We start from the raw sequence: 21,458 nt of genomic DNA, 5'->3' as shown, positions 1-21,458 counted from the left end.
GCAGGTCTGTCAGTGATGGTGCACAGTTTTCAGTACGATCTCGTGCGGGAGATAACATCACTGCTGACATCCTATTTATGTTTTCAATTAGTCTAATATGATAGCCCATTCCATAATACATTGTCAGACCTTTAGACATTTTGTGAAACAGATAATTATTACCAATACCATTAGACGGGTAAAATTAAATAGATAAATGATTTAAAATGAATGATTGACGTTGTTGTTGTTATTATTATAACTTTCCATCTATATACTGTATTTACAGTACACAATGTACCTAAATAATAAGGGTGTTGTTAAACCGAGTCTTAACCTCGTTTTAAAGTCAAGCAGTCATGTGTGAATTAAAGTCCTCAAACTGGTGTTTTTCACCTCATTTCGGCACACTGAATGTGGCAACTTTACATGTTACAGAGTTTGCTTGGTTACATCTGAAATGTGGAACAAAGAATTTCAGGTAATTCAATTTGACCCATAATTACGGGCTAAATAAAAGGGCTCATGCGGGAGGTTCAACCTGGGCTGTTTTTATTTTCAATTTTGGTGGTAGATCTTGCCTTTCAACAATTCCAAGGTCGGGGATCACGGGCTCAAAAAGGTTGGTGACCACTATGAATGATAACCAACAGAGCAGCTTAAAAGGGTAAATCATTTTAAGCAAATAAGAATGAACTTTAATACAAAATGTCATTACATTACACTGATGAAATGTAGTTAGAAAGTATAACTATTATAAAATGTCCTTTTATAAATACGCTGAAGGTTCCTAAACAGTTATTAATGACTTTAGTTTTTACACGCACAAACTATCACACAAGTAACTTTAAATATCACCACAGAGCGATTGACACGGACAAGCACAGCTCAGGATCGTAGGGGCAAGCATGCATGGGCAGAGGTGGAAGTGTGTTCTGGGGCGGGGATAACCACGCCCTGTCTCTGGAGTTCTCTGAGCACATCCAGTATGGAGTCCAGCTCCAGTCTGAACGCCTCCAGCTCTTTAGCCCTGCCCTGAGCGATTCTCCTCCAGCGGTCCACCTCACCCCACTGCTCCTGCTCCACCACCCGCCGTGTGTCTGCGATCACCTGCACCGCATCAACGTCAAACATAAGTGCTAAAGTATGAAACATGCACATGGTGTGCATGCGAGTAGGTGAATGAAAGCGATGTAACCTGCTGGAGCTGTTTCTCGCGCTGACTGTAGCGAAGCTCCATGGATTGAATCTTCTGCTCGAGACTGGCGAAGTGTCTTAGTTCAGGACGGTGTGCTTCTTTAGCCTGCTTTAGCTCTTCTAGCAGCTTAGATAGCTGGTGACATGCGTGACACAGGAAACGAACGGAGAATTAGGACGAGGCCATGACAAACCTTGATAGCAATGTGTAGTCTATATAGTGTAAACGTCACTACCTGATTCTGAAGGGTTTCCTCTCTGATTTTAGACACGGTCAGGCCATCTTTGGCTCCCTGGAGCTCCTTCACTTGTGCTTGTAAATGCTGCACTACGATCTACATGAAGAAATAGCATTTTTTGTGTTTGCAGATGCTTTTATCTAAATTGACTACAAATGAATTCAAAGTATACATTTTTTATCAGTATAAAGGTTGTGGGCAAATAAACTCACAATGTTGGCATTTCTAGTGTCATTGCAAAGGAATAGCTAGTGGAAAATAAATGCACATCTGCTGGAGAGACATAAACAGCTAAGAATTCATAAAAAAACAACCTCTTGTGTGTTCACTTGGTTGGCGAGTTCAGCCACTTTGGATGAAGAATGCTCAAGGGCGTGTGAAGCCAGGAGGCGTTCGATCTCTCTGTGATGTTCAGCCTTGACAGTTGCGAGCTGCTCTGCGTTCTGCTCTCGAGTCCTGAAAATATCACACCACACAAGGACATTCACACATTTATATACTGTTACTATTTAAAACCCATCAGTCATATTACGTATCTGACCTCAAAATCAAGGATATGAAGGGAAATACATTACTTAAAGATATTGAAATAAAAAACTTAAGTTTAGTATTGGTGTTCAGTTTGGCCATCATTGACTACCATAGTAGGAAACAATACAATAGTAGCCAATTCCAGTACTGTTTGCCTTCCTACATTCTTCAAAATATCTTCTTTTGTGTTCAACATAACAAATACATTTATAAAGCAATTATTTCTACTATGGTAGTCAATGATGGCCAAGAACTGTTTGGTTACAAGCATTCTTCCAAATATCCTTCTCTGTGTTCAACAGAACATTTATGTAGATTTGGAACAACTTGAGGGCGAGTAAACGAAGACAGAATTTTCATTTTTGGGTGACTCGTTCCATTTTGTCCAGAAAAAGGATGTTTTACATTATTGCTACAATATGTGAGAGATAATATACAGGCAGCCGGTTGTTATCGCAGAAATGAGCCTCGACAGTGTGATCAGGACTCGACACTAAGCGGATGGTCTTGTATCACACCGAATGGGCTTATTTCAATATAACAGCCGGCTGCATGTACATTATCCTGCTTATTACACAGCTACCTGCCACATGAGAAAAAAAATGGACATAATGTGATTTTGAAATATTTGATTAGCTCATTTTTACCGAATCCAGACCTTCCGCGAGGAAAAGCCGTTTATTTCGACATCCAAACGTCATGAACAGGCAAATAGGTTTAACCATTTGTACATGTTATTAAAAGACTTATTTATAATACATTTTTGTGTAATATTAAACTGCCCCTCTCAATATGATTTGATGCATCTGGGTTATAGCAAGTTATTACTTTTGAGAGGTTGTTATTTGATAATAACAACCTTCGGAATGTCGCAACTGGCCAATCAGAATCAAGCGTTTAAATGAGCCGTGTAATAATCGAAATATAATACATTCCTTATATATATATATATATTTACTACAGTAATACAAATTTCAGGGAAAATGTGCATAACTCCGGATCAGAAATTCTGTTCTGCATGTAAGCTTAATTTCTTTGTAAAGAACCATGGGATTGCTTCAAGGTCTTTGAAGGTTTTACATTTATTTATTGAAAATAATCTTCTTTCCTTATATAAAACAATATATTTTTGGAGCTGTTTGAGTCTAAAAATTAAACTCTGGTCGAGGGCCAGATACATAAGACAGTATTTGAAAAAGGGCTTGAAATGCAGACTAAACTAAAACTGATAAAACAACCTGCTGAGCTGAGCACGAGCACGCGTGACTTCAGCCTTCAGTGAATCTCTCTCTTCTTCTCTCTGTGCCTCCAGTTCTTCCGATCTTGCCCGCAAACTGTCATTCTCCAGCTGCACCTCCGAGATGTGTGACCCTGCAAACGCCCCGGGATGATAGTCCTTCTCATCCTGCGTGGGAGGAAATGTTTCAGCTGCTGTTTTTTTGGCCTCTTTAGCTGTGCCCGACTGCCGCCTGTGCTCGCCGGCTCTTCTGCTAAAGCCAGGTGCAGAGAGCATGGTCCTCCTCTCCCTCTGCAGACGGTCGACCGTGCGACTGAGGTCCTGGATGGTGCGGCTCTTTGCGTTCATCTCCTGGGTCAGCCTCTCGATGCGAGATGCCTGCGCAGCCTCCGTGTGGAGCTGGTGGCGTGAGGGGCTGCGGACGGGCTTGTCTACTCCTGATGAAGCCTCCGCTTGTTGGAGCTGCTCTTTCAAAGAAGCCACTTCCGCCTGGAGGTCATTCTCTCGATTATGACGGGTCGTCTTTATTTCCTCCAGCTCTGCCTTTAATGCTTCAATTTGTGATTGGGAATCCTCAGATGTAGCATTGTGATTCGTCTGGCTTCTCTCAGCCAAACGCTGCTCTAGATCTGTTATCTGCTGTTCATACTGGAGCTAAGGAGACACAGAGAACAGAGAGAATACACAGATGTTAATTTTTAGGCAGAATCTAAATTACATTATGATTCCTCTCGATATTGTGTCAGTGGGACTCATCGCTAGGAAAAGACACTAAAGCATCATGGGAAATGTTAGCATCAGATGGAACCTGTACCACGCTGACAGCAGCTCTCAGTCCTTTAAATAGAAACCTTATTTTCCTTGTTGACCTGTTTCAAAGCATTAAAAAAGTCCAGCTGAGACCTGGCACACAACATTCTCTGAAAATAACAAGAGAGATTGAGTTGTTTTTGTACATTGCAGTTCTGTTGTGCGTTCAGAACGAAATTGAATTCCTGAGTTTGAATTGAAGCAATAACCTACGGAAATTAATATAAGAAATTCCTCAATTAACTTTCCACTGTGGATTAAAACGAACCAGTATATGTAATTATTAATGTGTTACAAAGCAAAATACTCTCTATGGTGAGTACCTTGATCCTGTGATACTGTTGCTCCATCGTCCTGAGACTGCGTTTGGCAGCATCGTCGCGACCCTCCAGCTCTGCCTCCAGACGATGGACGCGTCTCTCCAGCAGAGCTGCCGTCTGGGAGGACTGAGGACCGGCGGGTGGATGGACTTCCGCGCCAGCTTCCTTTTCACCTGCAGATGCAGCTGCAAAGATCAGCGCTGGCAGAGAGTTTGGGTGTCTGCTCTTCAGCAAATCCTCCATTTGTTTAAGCTGTGAATTAAAGAGGAACGTCATATTAATGGGGAGAATCCACAAAAATGCTTTTAATTGCCAATTAAGGGGACCGTTCACCAAAAAATGTTTTTTTACTCCAAACTGATGTAAAGTTTGTTGTTCTGCCGAACAAAAGGTATTTGGATGAATGTTTCTAACCAAACATTTCTGGGGCACTATTGACTTCTATAGTAGGGGAAAAAACTACTGTGGTGGTCAATAGTGCAACAAAAAAGTCTGGTTACTAACATTCTTTTTTAAATATTTTACTCGGGCCCGGTTTCATAGACAAGGTTTAGCTATCAGTCAGAACTCAGAACTATGCCTTAGTTAAATTAGGATACTTGATTAAAATGCCTTGTAGAGAAACCAATGGCACATGCACAAAATAAACGGATTTCTATCAAAAATCTGCTTAAAAAGTTTACATGCATAGTTATTAACCGGCTAGGAGGAAACCCGCGTTTACATAGAAGTTTAAGACTTGCCGGGTTTCTCGGGTGCAGTTACATCATCGTCGATAGTCTGTTTAGTCATTAAAAATGGTCAGAAGCTGTATTTTAATATCTCTTCTCCTGTCCGCAGTACCTGCATATGCAACAATAGTTCTTCATTTTGACGTTTCTACATCAACTGCATGATTCGAGAGAGGACTTTTATACATTATTACTTCTGTTTGGGACTTTTATTACTGTGCTTTCAGACATGCGCACATAAACAAAACTGAGAGAAAACCGGTAAAGGCGTTTACATGCAGCGTGAAATCGGAGTGATGGGCAAAAAACTAACCGCCGATCGGTTTTTGCTTAAGCCGTTTTTGACCATTCCCTGATAAAAGAAAATCGTTTTACACGTTTATTAATCAACTAAAACTGTGCATGTAAACGCGCTCATTGTGTAAAACAAACAAAAACAAAGTGACCAGACCTTCAATGTAAACAATTGTTACCAACTCATAAAGGATCTTACAGGTGTTGTGCAAAGAGTTTGTCATATTATATTGACACCAGTTCTAATTATCTGACTGAGTAGAAGCATAATAGTCAAAAATGCTGATAAAATTCAACCTGAAGAAGAGGCAGCAGGCACAAAGGGTTTAGAAAACTGGCAACAGACTCTCCACTCAGACAGATGGTCTATTACTGGCAGACACAGCTGGATAATTCCAGCTCTCGAGTCACACAGTGTACGAACATGCCGTGAATGAGCTGTATTTTCATAATTTGTGAATAGGAAAGCAAAGTGTGCCTGACCTGGCGCTCAAGGTCTTGAACTCTTTTAGCTTCACCCGCCCTCTCCTTCACCTTTTTCTGCTGCTCATTGGCTCTCCTGTTGACCTCCATCTTTAGCTTTTCAACCTTATCAAGAAATAAGATCAACTGATAGGACATGACCTCTATTTATTCGAAAAACAGCATCTATGCTGACCTGTTCAGTAAGCCTTTGAGTTTCTGCTGTGGCGGTTCGGAGTCTGGCTGCATCTTTGTCCAGCAACTCCTGGTTCTCGGCGTACCACTGCAGCCTCTTCTTCAGCTCCGTCACTTCATCCCGATGTTTCTCCTGGAGCATCCTCAGCTCAAAACTTTTATCACCTGCCAGATGCAGCCAGATGCTGTCAAACCTGACACTTATATCCCTCAAAAAAGCCATTGTTCCTCGTCCACACCCAAAGCTCTTACCTGATGTGTAGACAGCCCGAGCTTTGGAGAGGTCTCGTTCTTTTCTCATCATCTCCAAGTCTACGTGCATGGCTTGTTTCTCCTGTTTCAGCCTACGGATTTCCTCTAACAGTCGCTCCTCGTTTCGCTACAAAAAAAAGATGGAATATGATGCAATACTAAGAACCCTTCAACATCAAATATTCTTAGATAAACGTTGTTACTTAAAGGCATACTGCACCCAAAAATGAAAATTGTGTCATGAATTACTCACCCCAAGTTGTTTCAAACACATATACATATAATGTTCTGTTAAACACAGAGAAAAGATATTAGGAAAAATGTTTGCCATATCTGGGACATCATTGACTACGATAACTAGAATTGTTTATGGTAGTCAAAAGTGCCCCAGAACTGTTTGCTTTTCTACATTCTTCAAAATATCTTATTTTGTGTCCAACAGAACCAAAAAATTATACAAATTTTGTTTCTACTGTGCTTCTCAATTATGTCCAAGAGATGTCAGTTGCTGAAATTTCTTTCTGTCTCAGGAAAACACAATGTGTAGAGATTTGAAACAACTTTGTCGCATTGCGCCACATTTTGTGAATACAAAATGTAAAATTATAATGGGTTCTAATGCGTTTTATTGTCTTTTGTCCGGTGTAGACATGGTGTAAGAAGAATAGCTTTTCCCTAAAGAATAGCCTTCTTGTGAATGAACAACTTAACATGCTCTCTACTACGACATCTATAATGTTTGATATTGTTCGCTCCACTTACTTGTGCGGCTTGCACCTGAGTTGTCAACTCGGCCGTGTTGAAGCTTTGATTAGCGATGCTTTTCACCCCAACAGTTCTCTGAATATTGCTCTTATTTAACCGGTCCCTAATAAGATAATGAACTTTCATTGCTTTGTTTTCAGGAAAAAAACTGTGTACATTTTGAAAGCCTGTTGTGATGTGCACTGACCTACTGTGGGCCAACTCGGTCAGAAGTCTCTGGTTCTCCAGGAACAAAGTCTCTTCGTTTTGCTTGCTATGAGCCTGGAGAGCTTTCATTTGCAGGTACAGCTTCTCATTTTCCTGCATCGTCAAAAAACATCAAGTTTCATGTTTGGCTCTGAACCTAGCTGCCGCACATGAATACCAATGACCCAAATGAATATTCAGCATGTGCACTTAACAGAATACAGCTCTGGATAAGAAGTAATTGGATGTGCTGTGTAAAAAGGCTTTCGAAGAAGTAAAGGGATGTGCTATGTGAAAAGGCCAGAAAATCTTTTGTCAGGAAAGAATGTACAAACAGTAATTACTGAACTAACCTTATTCTGAATTCTGAGAGGTAAAAGTGTAATTTTACCACATAGACCTGGCGTGTATCATTACCTGACTCATTATGTTAAAATGACGCAATGATCTAAAGAAAACTGAGAGGGTGTTAAGGTTTGTCCTCTGGGACTGAATAATAAACCGGACATATAATGCAAGTCTGTAAGCCATGTTTCAGCATCCCTCAATTGCAAAAACAAAAAACTATCATTTATTTTAAAAAATAATGTTTTATTATGTTCTAAATTTTTAATGTTTGATTGTGTAAGTTAGCTGTATTTTTTTTGAGTTATTATTACTTGATCGAAACAACCCAACTTAAGTTTGATTGATAGTACTTGGAATGCTCAATAAAAACTGGATTTAAACATTTTTCTAACATAGTTTTCCGTTTTTGCAAATAAACTCTTCAAATATACCGTAAAAAACGTACAGAAACAGAGAGGATGACTTACCTGATGGTAACCCTGAATAAGAGTCTCCTGTTCCTTCATCTCCTTCTCAATAAGCTTCAGTTTCTCTTCAGTCACGGGGTCCGAAGCCTCGCCAAAACTCCACTTCTGTCTCTTACCGGCCTCTTCTGCACTGTGTAGCTACACAACGAACAGTTACTCGACTGAAGACTCTCTGCCCTGATGGCTGTACTCGGGTAGTGCATCAAACTTCAATATTTCAGGGTTCATGTTTGGGTGTAGGCTGCTCAGTTTATGCTTAAAATCAACCAATTATTCACATGAATTTCTGGTTGAATCCAAAGCTGAGTTTCTAAGATTTCGGTCATCATTTACTCACCTTCGAGTCGTTCCAAATCTGTATACATTTCTTTCTTCCGATGAGCACAGAGAAAGATATTTGGAAGAATGCTAATAACCAAACAGTTGTTGAACCCCATTGACTATCATTTTTTTCCTGTTGAACACAAAAGAAGATATTTTGAAGAATGCATGTCAGCAAACAGTTTTGCTAGCCATTTTGACTACCCTTGTCATTTTCTGACTATGGTACTCAATGGGGTCCAAGAACTGTTTGGTAACAAGCATCCGTCCAAATATCTTTCTCTGTGTTCAACCAAACAAGACATTTATACAGATTTGGAACAACTAGAGTGAGTAACTCATGACAGAATTGTAGTTTTTGGGTGAACTGTACATTTAAATGTAATGTAACGTATACCTTAACCATCAGCTGTGCTAAAAGCACAATCCATCACTGTTAAACCGACCAGTTACTTGAATAGTTTGAGAATAAAAACATGGTGTGGATTTGGTGTGCGTCCATAGTTATGTAATGTTTAATAAGCATGAACAAAAAAACTCATCTGCAAACACAGGTTGGCCTAGTTACAGAACAAACAGTACTATAATTGATCTACAACTATCTGGGCATATATGAAGAGCGCTCTCAGTGTGCCGAAGGTCTTTCATTGAATCTTAACAAGAGAAAAGCCTACAGGTATGTGTGTACTAGAATGATGAAGGCCATGAAAATAATTTATGTTGAGTGCATTTTACGTCACCAATGATGAAGAGGAGGCAGAGCTGACACAGTCTAAACACATATATTTATCTGCGGTTTAATAACTAAAAAATAGTATTTTTATATTTTGGAGTGGTCTCATAATTTTGCAGCAGTTGTATTTTAACTAGGGCTGTCAAACGATTAATCGCGATTAATCGCATCCAGAATAAAAGTTTGTGTTTACATAATATGGTATTGTGCATATTCGTTTTGTATTTATAAATACAAAAACATACACGTCAATGTATATATATATATGTTAATTCTTAGGTGAATTATGTATATTTACCAATAATTTAAATAACATATAAACATTTATTAATTTGTGTATTTTATATGTTTCTTAAATAAATGCATATATGTGTATGCGTTTATAAACACAAAGGTAATATGCACAGTACACAGACACTTATTATGTAAACACAAACTTTTATTCTGGATGCGATTAATCGTGATGAATCGTTCGACAGCCCTAATTTTAATATAATTGAAACTGATTCGACAAACTTTAAAGTCGACTGAAGTAGCGATTGTTTTTTCTGAAATTAGAAAAAAAATGTAGGGCGGACTTGATTTCCTTGAGTACTGATTGGATCGTTGAAAGTTGGATGTTGCCAACAAAATGGAGTCAGATTTGTAATACAGTTTGCAATCTGTAAATTATTGCACCACCGCCCTCGCTCTATACCCCATGACCAGAAGTGAAGAGAGGTAAAACACTGTGTAAATCAATTAGAATTTTTAATTTCATGCTTTTAAGCATTATCGAACTGCTCTATGCATTTTTGATTATTTGGCAAATCATTCCATATCCCTTTTTTTCCAATATCCCCTAGGCCTACTACACAATGAATGTACAGTTGTTCAACCTCACAAGCGAATTCAATATTTAGACTGTATCATACAGCTAAAAGTACAGTTGCAGATACAGAAAAAAGCTCACTTTGCTCTGCAGCATGTAGATCTCCTTACAGAGCGCTGCTCTCTCTCTGTCATGCTCCTGTTGTAACTGTTCTTCTCTCAGGTGGAGCTCACTTTCCTTCTGGGCAGACTGCAGGTGTAAACGCTCCTGGTTAGAGGTCAGACCCGATTCAATCTCGTCCTCCATCACCTGACGCTGAGAGACAAACAACAGGACAGATGCTTGAATAAATCACTGGAATTGATCTCAGATTCGCTCATTAAACTGCAGTTAACTCACGTCTGTCTTGGCTTTGGGTGTGATTGTTTCAGTTTGGTGAGGACTTTTGTCCTGTAGATTATTAGCTTGAACCTGATGCTGTAGGAACGTAGCAAAGGACTGTACTGAAGCCACCAGTTCATTGCTTAGCCTTAAACTTGTGTCTAAACCTGAAAGAGGTGTAAAAACACAACATAAGACATCTAGCAGTAGTCATTCTGGGGAAAGATCAGAACATTTCTTGATGGTCTTTACTCTTTAATGTTCTCCAGGATCTCAAGTGCAGGTACCTTTGACTGTGTGTGTCTGGTTGAGGATCTGAGGTTTTTTAAAGGCCTGGCTTTGAGCTTTCCTCTGAGTTAGATGTGATGGAGGTTTGGAAGATTGATTTATTCTGACGAGAGCAGGTGCTTTGGGTAGTGGCCGACTCTCAGATTTTTTAGTCTTTAATGATGGAGCAGGAGCTTTTCTCGAGGGAGCTAAAAGATTTGTAGATACGCTAGATCTGGCAGGAACCTGAGAAAAAAGTTAATATGATTACAACACCCAGTATATCTCATATTATAGTCTGTGCTGCAACCCACCTATTTCCAAAACCATCAAAATTCTGGGATCTAAGGCTACATTCACATTACAAATGAAAGTGAGTTTAAATTACTTTTTAAATGACATGCGTGTGATCAGACAATGCTTAAAACCCAACTCTAATGCATAAAATAACTAATAGCAGTTCTTAGTCAGGGTAAAGTGTGTTAAATGACATAAAAACGAGGCTGTGAGAGATGCGTTTTTGCTCACTTAAATTTTTTTCATTTGAATTGCTCACATCACTTATCTATAACTATTTATCTGGCAGATGCTCTTATCCAAACAAAAGCCCTTCAGGAGCACAAGCAATTTATCTACAAAGCAGTAACATAAGAAGTGCTTCAATATAGCATATCTAATAGAGCTAGAAATCTATACATTTTTATGTAATACATTTTATGGGCCCTATTTTCACGATCTAAGCGCATTGTCTAAAGTCTATGGCACACTCAGGGTTTGTCCGATTCCACTTTTGCTAGTTTAACGAAGGGAAAACGGTTGGCGTGCCCGGGCGCAAAGTCTAAATGGTTTGTCCCGATTCTCTTAATGAGTATTGGGTGTTTTTTGGGTGTACCGTGCAATAAACCAATCAGAGTCTCATCTCTCATTCCCTTTATGAGCCAGTTGCTCTCGCACCATGGCAGATTCGCTATTTACACGGCAGACTTTGCAAGAGCAAATACTGGACTCCAATGTGTAAAGGCATCTACAGAAGCCAGATTCTTATCTTTATGTACAAAATAATAATATTTTACATTGTACTCCATTTATTTTCATATTTGGTATGTTTGTGTGCTGCTTCCCTCTGTGTAATAAGTAAAGTGAAAGCGCGTTCTGGACCCGTCCAGAGGTGCATTTTCTACTAACGCCCTCTTTAAATAACAAAAAAATATAAGCAGTCTATTTTCAATTCCTCAAACCAGCAACGGCCAAACAATGCGTCTGAAAACACCTCTTTTTAAGACCAACACGCCCATGGGCGCACAAATGCATTTGCTATTTAAACAACGGGAAAATGAGCACTGCTTCGGCCTGAGACCAGCAAGAACACTTGCGTAGCGCCTTGCGCCGGGTGTATGATAGCGCCCTATATCTCTCAGTGTTTAGCGTATTGTATTCATATAAAATGTATTACACAAAAATAAAGAAATACACATTCTATAAATACAAATATACAAACACATACATAAACGGACAAGTTTGGTGACAACAGTAAAGCCAGAAGGTCTATCTTCACTGCTTTGCTATTACCATTTATGTATAAAATGAAATATGGCGTCTCACCTGCCGTTTCTTGGGTTTGGGAGGAGAAGGAGCTTCTTGCTCCTGCGTGAGGCATTTGATCTCCTCTGCAATGCTCTTCTGTGTGTGCTGAAACGAACCTCGATGTTCACCTCCAATTATGCCATCTGTGGTATAACCTGCTCCACAGCTGTCATTAGCTGAGCTGAAAGGGCTCATGTCTGAAGAGACCCTTAATGGACTGTGACTCTCGCTGTCTTGAGCTGCTGCCTCACTGCAAGACAAAAACCTCTTTTGAGATGTGTAACAACCTCTGCAGAACCAGAAATCTAACGGTGCGATGTGTGATATTAAGGAGGATCTATTATCAGAAATGTAATGTGAAATACATAACTATGTCTTCAGAGGTGTATAAAACCCTTACATAATGAAGAAGCGTTGTGTTTTTATTATCTTATCATGAGCTTATCAAGACCTCTAAGTATGTCATACAACACAATCAAAAAAAAAAGGCTAGGGCAGAAAAGGATCAGCTGACGTCACATCTTAATGTTCAATAAAACGTATCCTTAAATGTGAGCATTATGCAATACTCTGTTTTTAATAGAGAGAGAATACAGAATTTTTACAGTGTGACTTCTGCACCTTTGACTTCATTTTCTTTTTCAATTAAAACAACAAAAAATGTTTTAGATGGAATTTAACATTCAACAGTGTGAATAAATCAATCAACGTCTGCCCAAAAAGAACAAGACTACAACACCTGCTTTTCATTACCGTTACATTTTTAAAACACTGAACTGTCTGACCTAACAGCTTTCTTGAGTGCAGAATTTATTATTATTAGTCAATTTGGCATCCGTGCGTTTATAGAGAGCTACTGTAATGAGAATATGGTTTACACAGTGTGATGAAAATGACCGGTCTCACATTATGGGCTGGAGAGAGAAGCCACGGGTGAATCCAGAATCAGGTCCAATTGGGCGCATCAGCTCCTCTGCAGTTGGCAGATCTGAGGTACACAAACAAGAACCTGATGACATGGAACATACTGAAAAGCGCAGCATCCCACTGGGCAATTAATCATACAACGTTTGGTCGTTTAACTTTATTTATAAGGGAGTGGGTCCCCACGACCGCATCTCACGGCAGGTGAACTCAACTCCCTGCTGAAATACTGGCATCAATGACAACTTCCAAATTGTTCTGAAAATATTGCTGACATTCTCGGGTCGAGGTTGAGTGAGTTTGGCAGCGACCAACAAACCTCATCCCACGCTAAATGAATGAAAATCACATATAGCAAATGTTTATTGTATTTAATGGTGATTTTGCAACCTTTTGGAGTTCACCTAATAAAATAAGAAGGCACATGCAGAACAGTCCGTGCTCTCTCAAATCATATATTTTCAATGGTCAAATATAACATAACATATCACGTTTACTTTATGTGCAAAAATAATTTACCATAACAATATCATAATATCAACAATAAAATTAAACAATAAAAAGTCTAACACGTATTTTATTTAGTTCATTGTGTATTTACTTATTATGAAACCATTTTGTTATAACTTAAATGAAACCATTAAGAAGTGAGACACCTAAAAAAACATACCACACCACACGACCAAACAGTTGTTTCTAGTGGGCTAGTGGGACGTCACTTTACCACACAGCACAAACAAAGCATCTGGCAAAAATCTCACGTCCTTTACTATAAACCATTCCTGGAAACATTTTCTGTGACGAAAGCTGCTAATGAAAAGGTTTTAAGGGTCCGCACGAACACGATAAGCGACTACAATTAATTGAGTGCCGAGTCTTACCCGACTCTGCGGTGGAGGCAGGTTGGAGGGTGGAGGGAGAGAGAGGGGTCCCGCTGCCCCCCGCTCGCCTTTCCTCGCACACCCCCACAGAGTCGCTGATCTGTCTGTACGCCTCCTGCAGAGCCTCTATCTCGCTCCCTTCGCTCTGACCGTACGATTGTACTTTAAAGAGGTGGAGGAGAGCAAGCGTTACATCACACATGTATCTTACACAATAAATCAAATGTCAGCAAAACAAGCTTTAGGTCAGATATGGGGATTTCACACCTGCAGGTTCAATGGCTGGTTTCTCTGGACGTTTTTCTTTCTCGGGGGACGCGACGGCAACAGGAAGGTGTAGAGCTCCATCCGTGGAGTTTAAAGAGTCATGCAGTGAAACTGGAACAGAGATGCGCATAGCAGGATGATTAAACAACAATGTGCAGTTTTTTTTTTATACTTTATCAAGAATGAAAATTTCGTCATCATTAATTTCAAATTCTGGCAACAGAGTGAGGAATGAAGTGAGAGTCAATTACAGATTTTTTTTTAGGATGAATTGCTCACCTTTAGCCAACATTCCATGTCCATCAGGTTTCTGAAATACAGAAGTAACTTTTTCTTGTGGCTCTTCATCACTTTTCTCACTGCACTCCTCCTCAAAATCTTCACTATATGCTGGAGACGCTGTTTGGTGCAAACACAATATTACTACACACATTTTATTAAAAAAATAACACAAATCATCATCTCAGAGTCACATGCTCTGCTCATACCGGTGTGTTCATGTTTCTTCTGTTCTTCTTCAGTGGTGGCATCAATCTCTTTCTCCCTGTAAATAAAAATACAACATACATAAAATATGCAAATGTTCACATCTCACAAAAGTGGCATCTTGCAGAGCTTTGTGTCTACGAGCACCTTTGGAGAAAGGTAGGTGTGGAGACCTCTCGTTCTTGGTCTGGTCTGGAGAAGTCGACGGAGGATGAGGACTTAACGTTGGATAGAAACCTGCTCTTTTCATCCTTGTCGGACGTGTCCAAACCTAAAAATCCTACCCTTGTTCCCGGTCCGGACGCCATAACAATATCTATGAGGAAGTAAATACAGATGACCCTGGTGAACAAACAGAGTTGTTATGAATGTGAGGAGTTCAAAAGCAGTACAGACCTTCAGGTTCCAGACTGTCTCTGCTGAAGATGACAGGATCTCGTATATCTTCATTCTCCAAGATCTGCTCCTTTGACTGTTCCTCATCGACCTCTTTAATAGATGGAGTGTTCCTGAGGGACTTGAGGAAGGACTTTCCAGATGATGACATCCCTAAAAGTGAGAATTATGATAACGATGGCGCACCATATTCTGCTTTAATGTGTTTATTTTGTTTCAAATGAGATTAAATGGAAACGGTTTTGCATGTGACGTCAACCTCCGAGTACTACCGTAGCTCACACCGTCATTCATTAGGCCAGGACAAAGTACTACATACTGAAAAATGTAGATGTTTGTGATGCTACGTTTATGGCTGTTATGACACAATTATTACAACTTCAACTACCTGTTCTTTAGATTAGTTTAAAAACTGGACTGAGGAGGTTCTGCGTGCCAGAATTAATCAACTTCTTGTTATCTACTAAAAGTTTCCCTGGGGATGCATCAGACTATAATAACATCTGTTTGATTAAATGCCTCTCAATTTGACACATTATCATTCTGAACCTCACATATTCAATTAACTAGACGTCATTTAACTTGCACAGAATGTGCTCAACAACAAGCAGTAACTACGCAAAGGGTTCGTTTACTGCAAATCTGAAATAAACTGATTCAACTACACAAAACCAAAGCAACTTAATTGCCCCGCTATACTGTATAATTGTGCAGAGCAAAATGATGAAGAAAGAAGCAATATAAATATTTTAAACTAAAACCAGAGCACAAGATCACAAATGTGACTTGGAGGGAAAGTTTACCAATAAGTCATTGAATCATAAGACTTTCTTCTGTGCAACACAAAAGATAATATTTCAAGAGGCGTCTCATTTTGTGTCTATACTGTGGAAGTCAATGGCGCTCATTGTTGTTTTATTTACAAACATTCTTCCAAATATCTTCTACCGGTTTGAAATGACACGAGGGTGTACAAATCTAGAAAGAATTTTCATTTGTGGGTAAGCTTTTTTTTAGGCACAAACAAAACCATATATTGGGATACATGTGAAACCAACTTCCTTAACGTCATGTGTGCCTGGCCTTCTTATTAGCGATTAATAAGTGGGATGTATTCCAAAGGAAACACGCTTAATATTCATTCATCAAGGTTTGACACCTGAAATTACTTTTCTTTTCATTTGACGTCACCAAGCCCTAAGATCACATGGAACATGGAACCTGTTTGGACAAACCAATCAATTCCTGATTGATGAAATCAAGTCTCATCCTACACTGTTCACTTTGAAACGAAATGCATAAAAACCGTACACCACAATGTAGAAGATGAAACCGTGTTACGAGTTCTATTTTATATCCTTAAAGTGATAGTTTGCCCTCTTGACATTTCAAACCTGTATGACTTTCTTTCTTCTGCAAAACACACAAGATGATATTTTGAGGAATGTTGGAAAAAGAAAACCGTGGGTCACCATTGACTTGCATTGCTTTTGTGTCCATACCATAGAAGTGGGACATTCTTACCTCTAAGAAAGTCATACAGGTTTAAAATCACAAATGCATATTAATACAACACGTCTTTTTTACGATAAGAGACGCAGCGTTGTCATACTGGACTGAATCTTTACCATGGCCCTTTTCAATTGACTCTTCATCATCGTTCTCCACAGACACCTCATTGGAACTGTGATTGTGAATAGGACTCCTCTCCCCCGATGTACTGGAGGAGTTATCGGGTGCAAGCCCGGGGTCATTCTCCGAGACCCTTTGTTCCTCGGATGGCCAATTCTCCTCTAATGCATTATGTCCAGAGCTTCTCTGTCTGCATGCGCTGTCTGATGACTTCTGATTCAACAACTGGTTCACCCTGTCAAGAGGTTTGCTACGAGGTTTAGGGGTGGGCTTACACGGGACTGTTGCGTGAAGGGGTCAAGGGATACAGAAAGAACAATTCAAAAGTTAAACCAAAGCAGATCATGCCGAAAATGCCTCATAACATTTACTAGTAAAAGTAAATGATGAATCAAGACTATATTAAGTCAGGGGCACTTGGGACAAAAGAAATATCATATAGGAACATGAAGAAAATGCAAGTGAGAAATGTACCCAGAGAGAAATTTCCTCCCTCTTTGTTTTCCACCTGAGGATTCACTACTTGGGACTCTCTAGCTTTAGTAAATCGTTGTTTAATGGCTTTTTCTGAGAGTGATGGGAAAAGCGAAGGAGGAACAGAGATAGAATGAAAAGCATAGATGAGACAATGACGTCAGATACTGTAATGTAAGCAATGCACCTTTGTGTCAACTTTTGTATTTCAGGGTAACAGGCAAAGGAAATTGACTGGCAATTAAGCACAAGACCTCCGAAAACCCCATGCACATAAAAACAAAATAAGTAATGAGTACGATATAATCAGAAAAATTGCTATTGTTTAAGCGCAGAAGAGAAATTAATTAGGCTGCCTAGATGACTAATGCATCACCATAATTCCAGCATGATTTAATATCTAAAATGATGTAATGAAAAACATCTATTCAGCTTGGTCTAATACGCCGACAGAATCACCAATTATATATCCTTTGTGAAGTGAAAGTGAGAGACCTATTAGTCAGATATGGTGACCCATAACCAAAATGCGACCTCTGCATTTAACCCATCCAGTGAGTAGTGAACACCTCAGTCGTTTCCAACCCGCCCTGAGAATCAAAACGGCAATCTTCTGGTCACGAGTCCAACTCTGTAACCATTAATCCACGACTCCTATGTTATATTCTCAATATAGAAAAAATAGAAAAATAAGAAACACTGTAAATTTGTTGATTTTATATAATCCATTAATTAAGATATATATTGTATTATCCATTTCATTGTACAAAATCCAAGTAAGTTCAGGATTAATATTACATTTACATTTAGGCATTTGGCAGACGCTTTTATCCAAAGCGACTTGCATTGCTTTATCCTATACATTTTACATAGGTATTTGCAATCCCCTGGGATCGAACCCACAACCTTGCTTTGTTAACGCAATGCTCTTACCACTGAGCTACAAGAAAGCTATTCCTGTAAAAATCTGTAAAGCTGAAAGCTTTTTAATATTTAATATTTTATATTATAATTAATTAATCTTGTATCCTAAGGGGTCTCTGATAGATGGATCTTGTGAAAATAAAATAAAAAGATATTATGGGAGTCAATGGAGGCTGAGATCTGTTTGATTACTGACATTCTTCCAAATATCTCCTTTTGTGTTTAGCAGAACAAAATATGTATAAAGTTTTGGAACAATCTGAGGGCGAGTAATGAAGAAAGAATTTTCCCTTTAATACACTGAATATCACCCACTGCTTGGAGCTTGCTGCCCTCAAGTGGACACACATGTAATATGCAGGTGCACATTTTTCAAGGCACAATTTATGTTTAGACAAAACCTTTATTTTTCCAAAGAGTCTCACAATACACTCATTACAGCAAGAGTATCCCAAGAGAAATCCAGAATTAAAACTCAATTTACATTTACAATTAGTCTTCAGGCGGAGTCTTTTATTCAAATGAGGAACAACACAAGCAATTTGCCAAACAATTTATTCTGATTCACAGGAGCCCTACAAACTAAGCACAGAACATCTGTAGAAGCCACTTCAAAAGTTATTTTTCAATGTCACATTGACTAACCTGTTCCCTCTTCACTGCCATCATCATCATCATTCTGCCACCAGGGTACAGACACTTTTTTCTTCTTTACTGGCCTGATGGGTGGCTTTCCCAGGCTGTCAAGAACACTGGGGTTCTTATTGCTGGAGCCCAATTCAAAGGAGTCATCAGACACAGACTGAAACACAACAGAAACCAAGACTGGGAATCAGTGAATTGCAGTATTATATACAGTCAGTGTCGGGTGTAACTAGTTACTAAGTAATCAGTTACTGTAATTTAATTACTTTACCCTTGAAAAAGTAAAGTAAGGGATTTCTCTTAATTTTCTGTAATTTAATTACAGTTACTTCTGATGTAATCGAAGTAAAAACTGTGTGTAATACATGTGTGTGGAATAGTGGAATTGTCATTAAAGTTCAAAGTCTAACTTTAAAATCTGTGCTTTAATGGACAATTCTCACATTTGTTGTACTCGGTCAGTTAATAATACTACTCTACTATGTAGTTTAATATTATTTATTTAAATGATTTAAAGAGCCATTTCATGCCCATCCATGAATCACTTAACTAATCAAGGTTGATATGGGATATAGAAAGTAAATAGAAATAAGTTAATAAATACTTTTTATTAATTTGTACAGTAGTCTAATAACACTATTGAATATGTCATGAGTAACTAGTAATTCATTACTTTTTCAGAGTAACTTGCCCAACACTGTATACAGTATACACAACGCCATAAAGATCATCTGTAATGATTCAGTTCTTGCAAATAGGTAGTTGATGCATAACGTGTTCATTAACTATGTAGATTTTAAGGTAAATTATGAACGTTTAAGAGAACGTGTAAACAAAAACACACATTAAACAAATGAACACAAAGAGTGTAACGTTACCTCTTTCAGGAACTGTTCAAACTGTTGATCCAACTCTTCTTTAGTCAATCTAACGTTATGTGCCATAATTCACGATGACGTTTCAAACGTGTGTTATCTGTAAGAAAAAATAAAACTGAATTAACGAGGCGCATTGAGAATGAACATATTCCGTAAATAAAAGGAGATGAAATATGTGTTACTGTTGTTGAATCAAATGTGTTGCTTTTTGTTATTAGCTTGCTAGCTAGTTTGGCAATGAGACTTGAGTGAAACGATTTAGACAAACTGAGGTAAAAACAAGACTCAAGTAGGACTTACCGATACAATGGAAAGAAAATCCTTTAATATTCACATTGTTTTGAAATTACACGGTTGTTTACGTGTGTGGTTCCCGCGACAACAACCGGGGGATTAGGGACATGTTATTGGTTATGTTACGTCACGGTCATCAGGGGTTTCGATTGGCCGGTTCTGTTCCGCGTGTTCGGTTGCCATGTTGGAGTAATCCACGCAGCCAGGCAGTATTACACTACTTTAAATAACAAGAACGTTTTCACATTTCTTGTTATTTAGGAAAATATGATTAAAAAAGGAACAGACACCAAAACAAAACTTTAGCTCTTCGAAATTACCTTTGGAAGTACCAGAAAAACCGGCAACTTTTACCTGCAAGTTTATTTTGTATGGTGTGATTTGCTGTTGGACATATGATCTACCGACCATCGTCCCTCCCAATAAAATCTCCACTAAACGTATCTCAATGTAAAGTTATTTTTATGGTTTAGGGCAGGGTTTTTCAAACTTTATGATGCCAAGGACCAAAACATGATACGCCTTTTGCAAGGGATCCCTTTATCTAAAATATATATTTTGTGTGTGTAAAAATTTGCTAGACAAATAGTAAATAAGATGTTATAAAGAAACACATTGTTTCTAAATCGTCGGCAACAATTTCACTCTGAGTCCCAAAAAACTCACTAGAAAGATTCAAGCAGATTAACACTGTGGACCGTTAACATTTTTCTGGGGGGACCCTTGTAACCTTCTGGAGGCCCCCTGGGGGTCCCGGGACCCCAGGTTGAAAACCCCATAAACGGAAGTCCACACAGGTGGAACCTTTGTAAAGAAATATTTATTGTATAAAGGAAACGCAAATAAATAGTGGTCAATAAATACCCAACTAAATAACCCAAACACCTTAATTAACAAATAAACAAATGAAACAAAATACAATCAATTAACCTAACTCCCTAAACTCAAAACAGATGGAGAATAAATACATCCAAATGAAAATGGCAACACACTCCCTACTTACTCTTAAATTAAAAACAATGACAAACCATTAAAACAAAAGAAAAGACAGAATATCAAAGGTTCTCAAACAAACATCTTAGATAAGAAGATATAACAGAATTCAAAAGGCAAATTTTAACGAAACACAATCAAACTTGGGTTAAACCCAAACAGAAGCCAAATGGCCCAAAATGGACCAAGAGAAGTGTTTAAAGAGATAGTTTAGGCAAAAACTTCAATTTGCCGTTTATTGTACAGTATGGTAAATATTATTAAAAATGACGTTCACATTTATGATAATATCGAGCGAGTCACTTCATGGAATGTCAACATGTCAACAGGAGCCACTTTATGGAATTATGTGCTTTAGGAACTCTTAGGAACTTTAGAACAATCTTCTTTATGGCTCTACTCAAGAAAAAATGTCACCTACATCTCGGATTAACTGAGGGTGAGTAAATAAACGGCAAATTTGAGTTTTTGGCTGAACTATCCTTTTAAGTCTCTTTTAATGCAAACCTGGAATGGAACACTTCAATCAGGAACTCCTTTCAATTTGGTCACAC

At 38.6% G+C, this 21,458-nt stretch overlaps 1 protein-coding gene across 2 annotated transcripts; it reads right to left on the bottom strand.

Annotated features, from left to right (window-relative positions):
* Positions 1-509: 509 nt before the first annotated feature.
* cep162 (centrosomal protein 162) lies at positions 510-20,031 on the bottom strand. 2 transcript variants are annotated; one of them, XM_056762634.1, is made up of 26 exons: positions 19,918-20,031; positions 19,618-19,714; positions 18,740-18,896; positions 15,065-15,217; positions 14,816-14,984; positions 14,671-14,726; positions 14,462-14,581; positions 14,183-14,293; positions 13,916-14,077; positions 13,017-13,098; positions 12,129-12,360; positions 10,547-10,772; positions 10,278-10,426; positions 10,020-10,193; positions 8,014-8,151; positions 7,200-7,312; positions 7,010-7,115; positions 6,248-6,374; positions 5,997-6,160; positions 5,822-5,926; positions 4,317-4,565; positions 3,185-3,837; positions 1,730-1,871; positions 1,413-1,511; positions 1,178-1,312; positions 510-1,089 (listed from the first exon to the last, which is right to left on the bottom strand). In XM_056762634.1, exons 2-26 carry the CDS (start codon positions 19,681-19,683, stop codon positions 868-870), a joined length of 4,110 nt encoding a protein of 1,369 aa, XP_056618612.1. In that variant the 5' UTR covers positions 19,684-19,714; positions 19,918-20,031; the 3' UTR covers positions 510-867. The 2 variants fall into 2 exon arrangements, with proteins under 2 accessions (XP_056618612.1, XP_056618614.1); XM_056762636.1 differs by lacking the exons at positions 18,740-18,896; positions 19,618-19,714; positions 19,918-20,031 and adding exons at positions 16,693-16,977; positions 17,171-17,247.
* Between the last annotated feature and the right edge of the window lie 1,427 nt (positions 20,032-21,458).

This window comes from Triplophysa dalaica, chromosome 12, assembly GCF_015846415.1.
Source record: "Triplophysa dalaica isolate WHDGS20190420 chromosome 12, ASM1584641v1, whole genome shotgun sequence".
NCBI lineage: Eukaryota > Metazoa > Chordata > Actinopteri > Cypriniformes > Nemacheilidae > Triplophysa > Triplophysa dalaica.
This window is presented reverse-complemented; position numbering and strand designations above follow the sequence as displayed.

Bases quoted from the DNA above. Each gene is read 5' to 3' on its own strand.
- cep162 (XM_056762634.1), bottom strand. From the start codon at position 19,683: ATGGCACATAACGTTAGATTGACTAAAGAAGAGTTGGATCAACAGTTT. The intron at 14,582-14,670 runs GTATGAGCAGAG...TGCACCAAACAG, and splicing joins GAAGAAACATGAACACACCG to CGTCTCCAGCATATAGTGAA. The intron at 10,427-10,546 runs GTACCTGCACTT...CACCTCTTTCAG, and splicing joins CCAGACACACACAGTCAAAG to GTTTAGACACAAGTTTAAGG.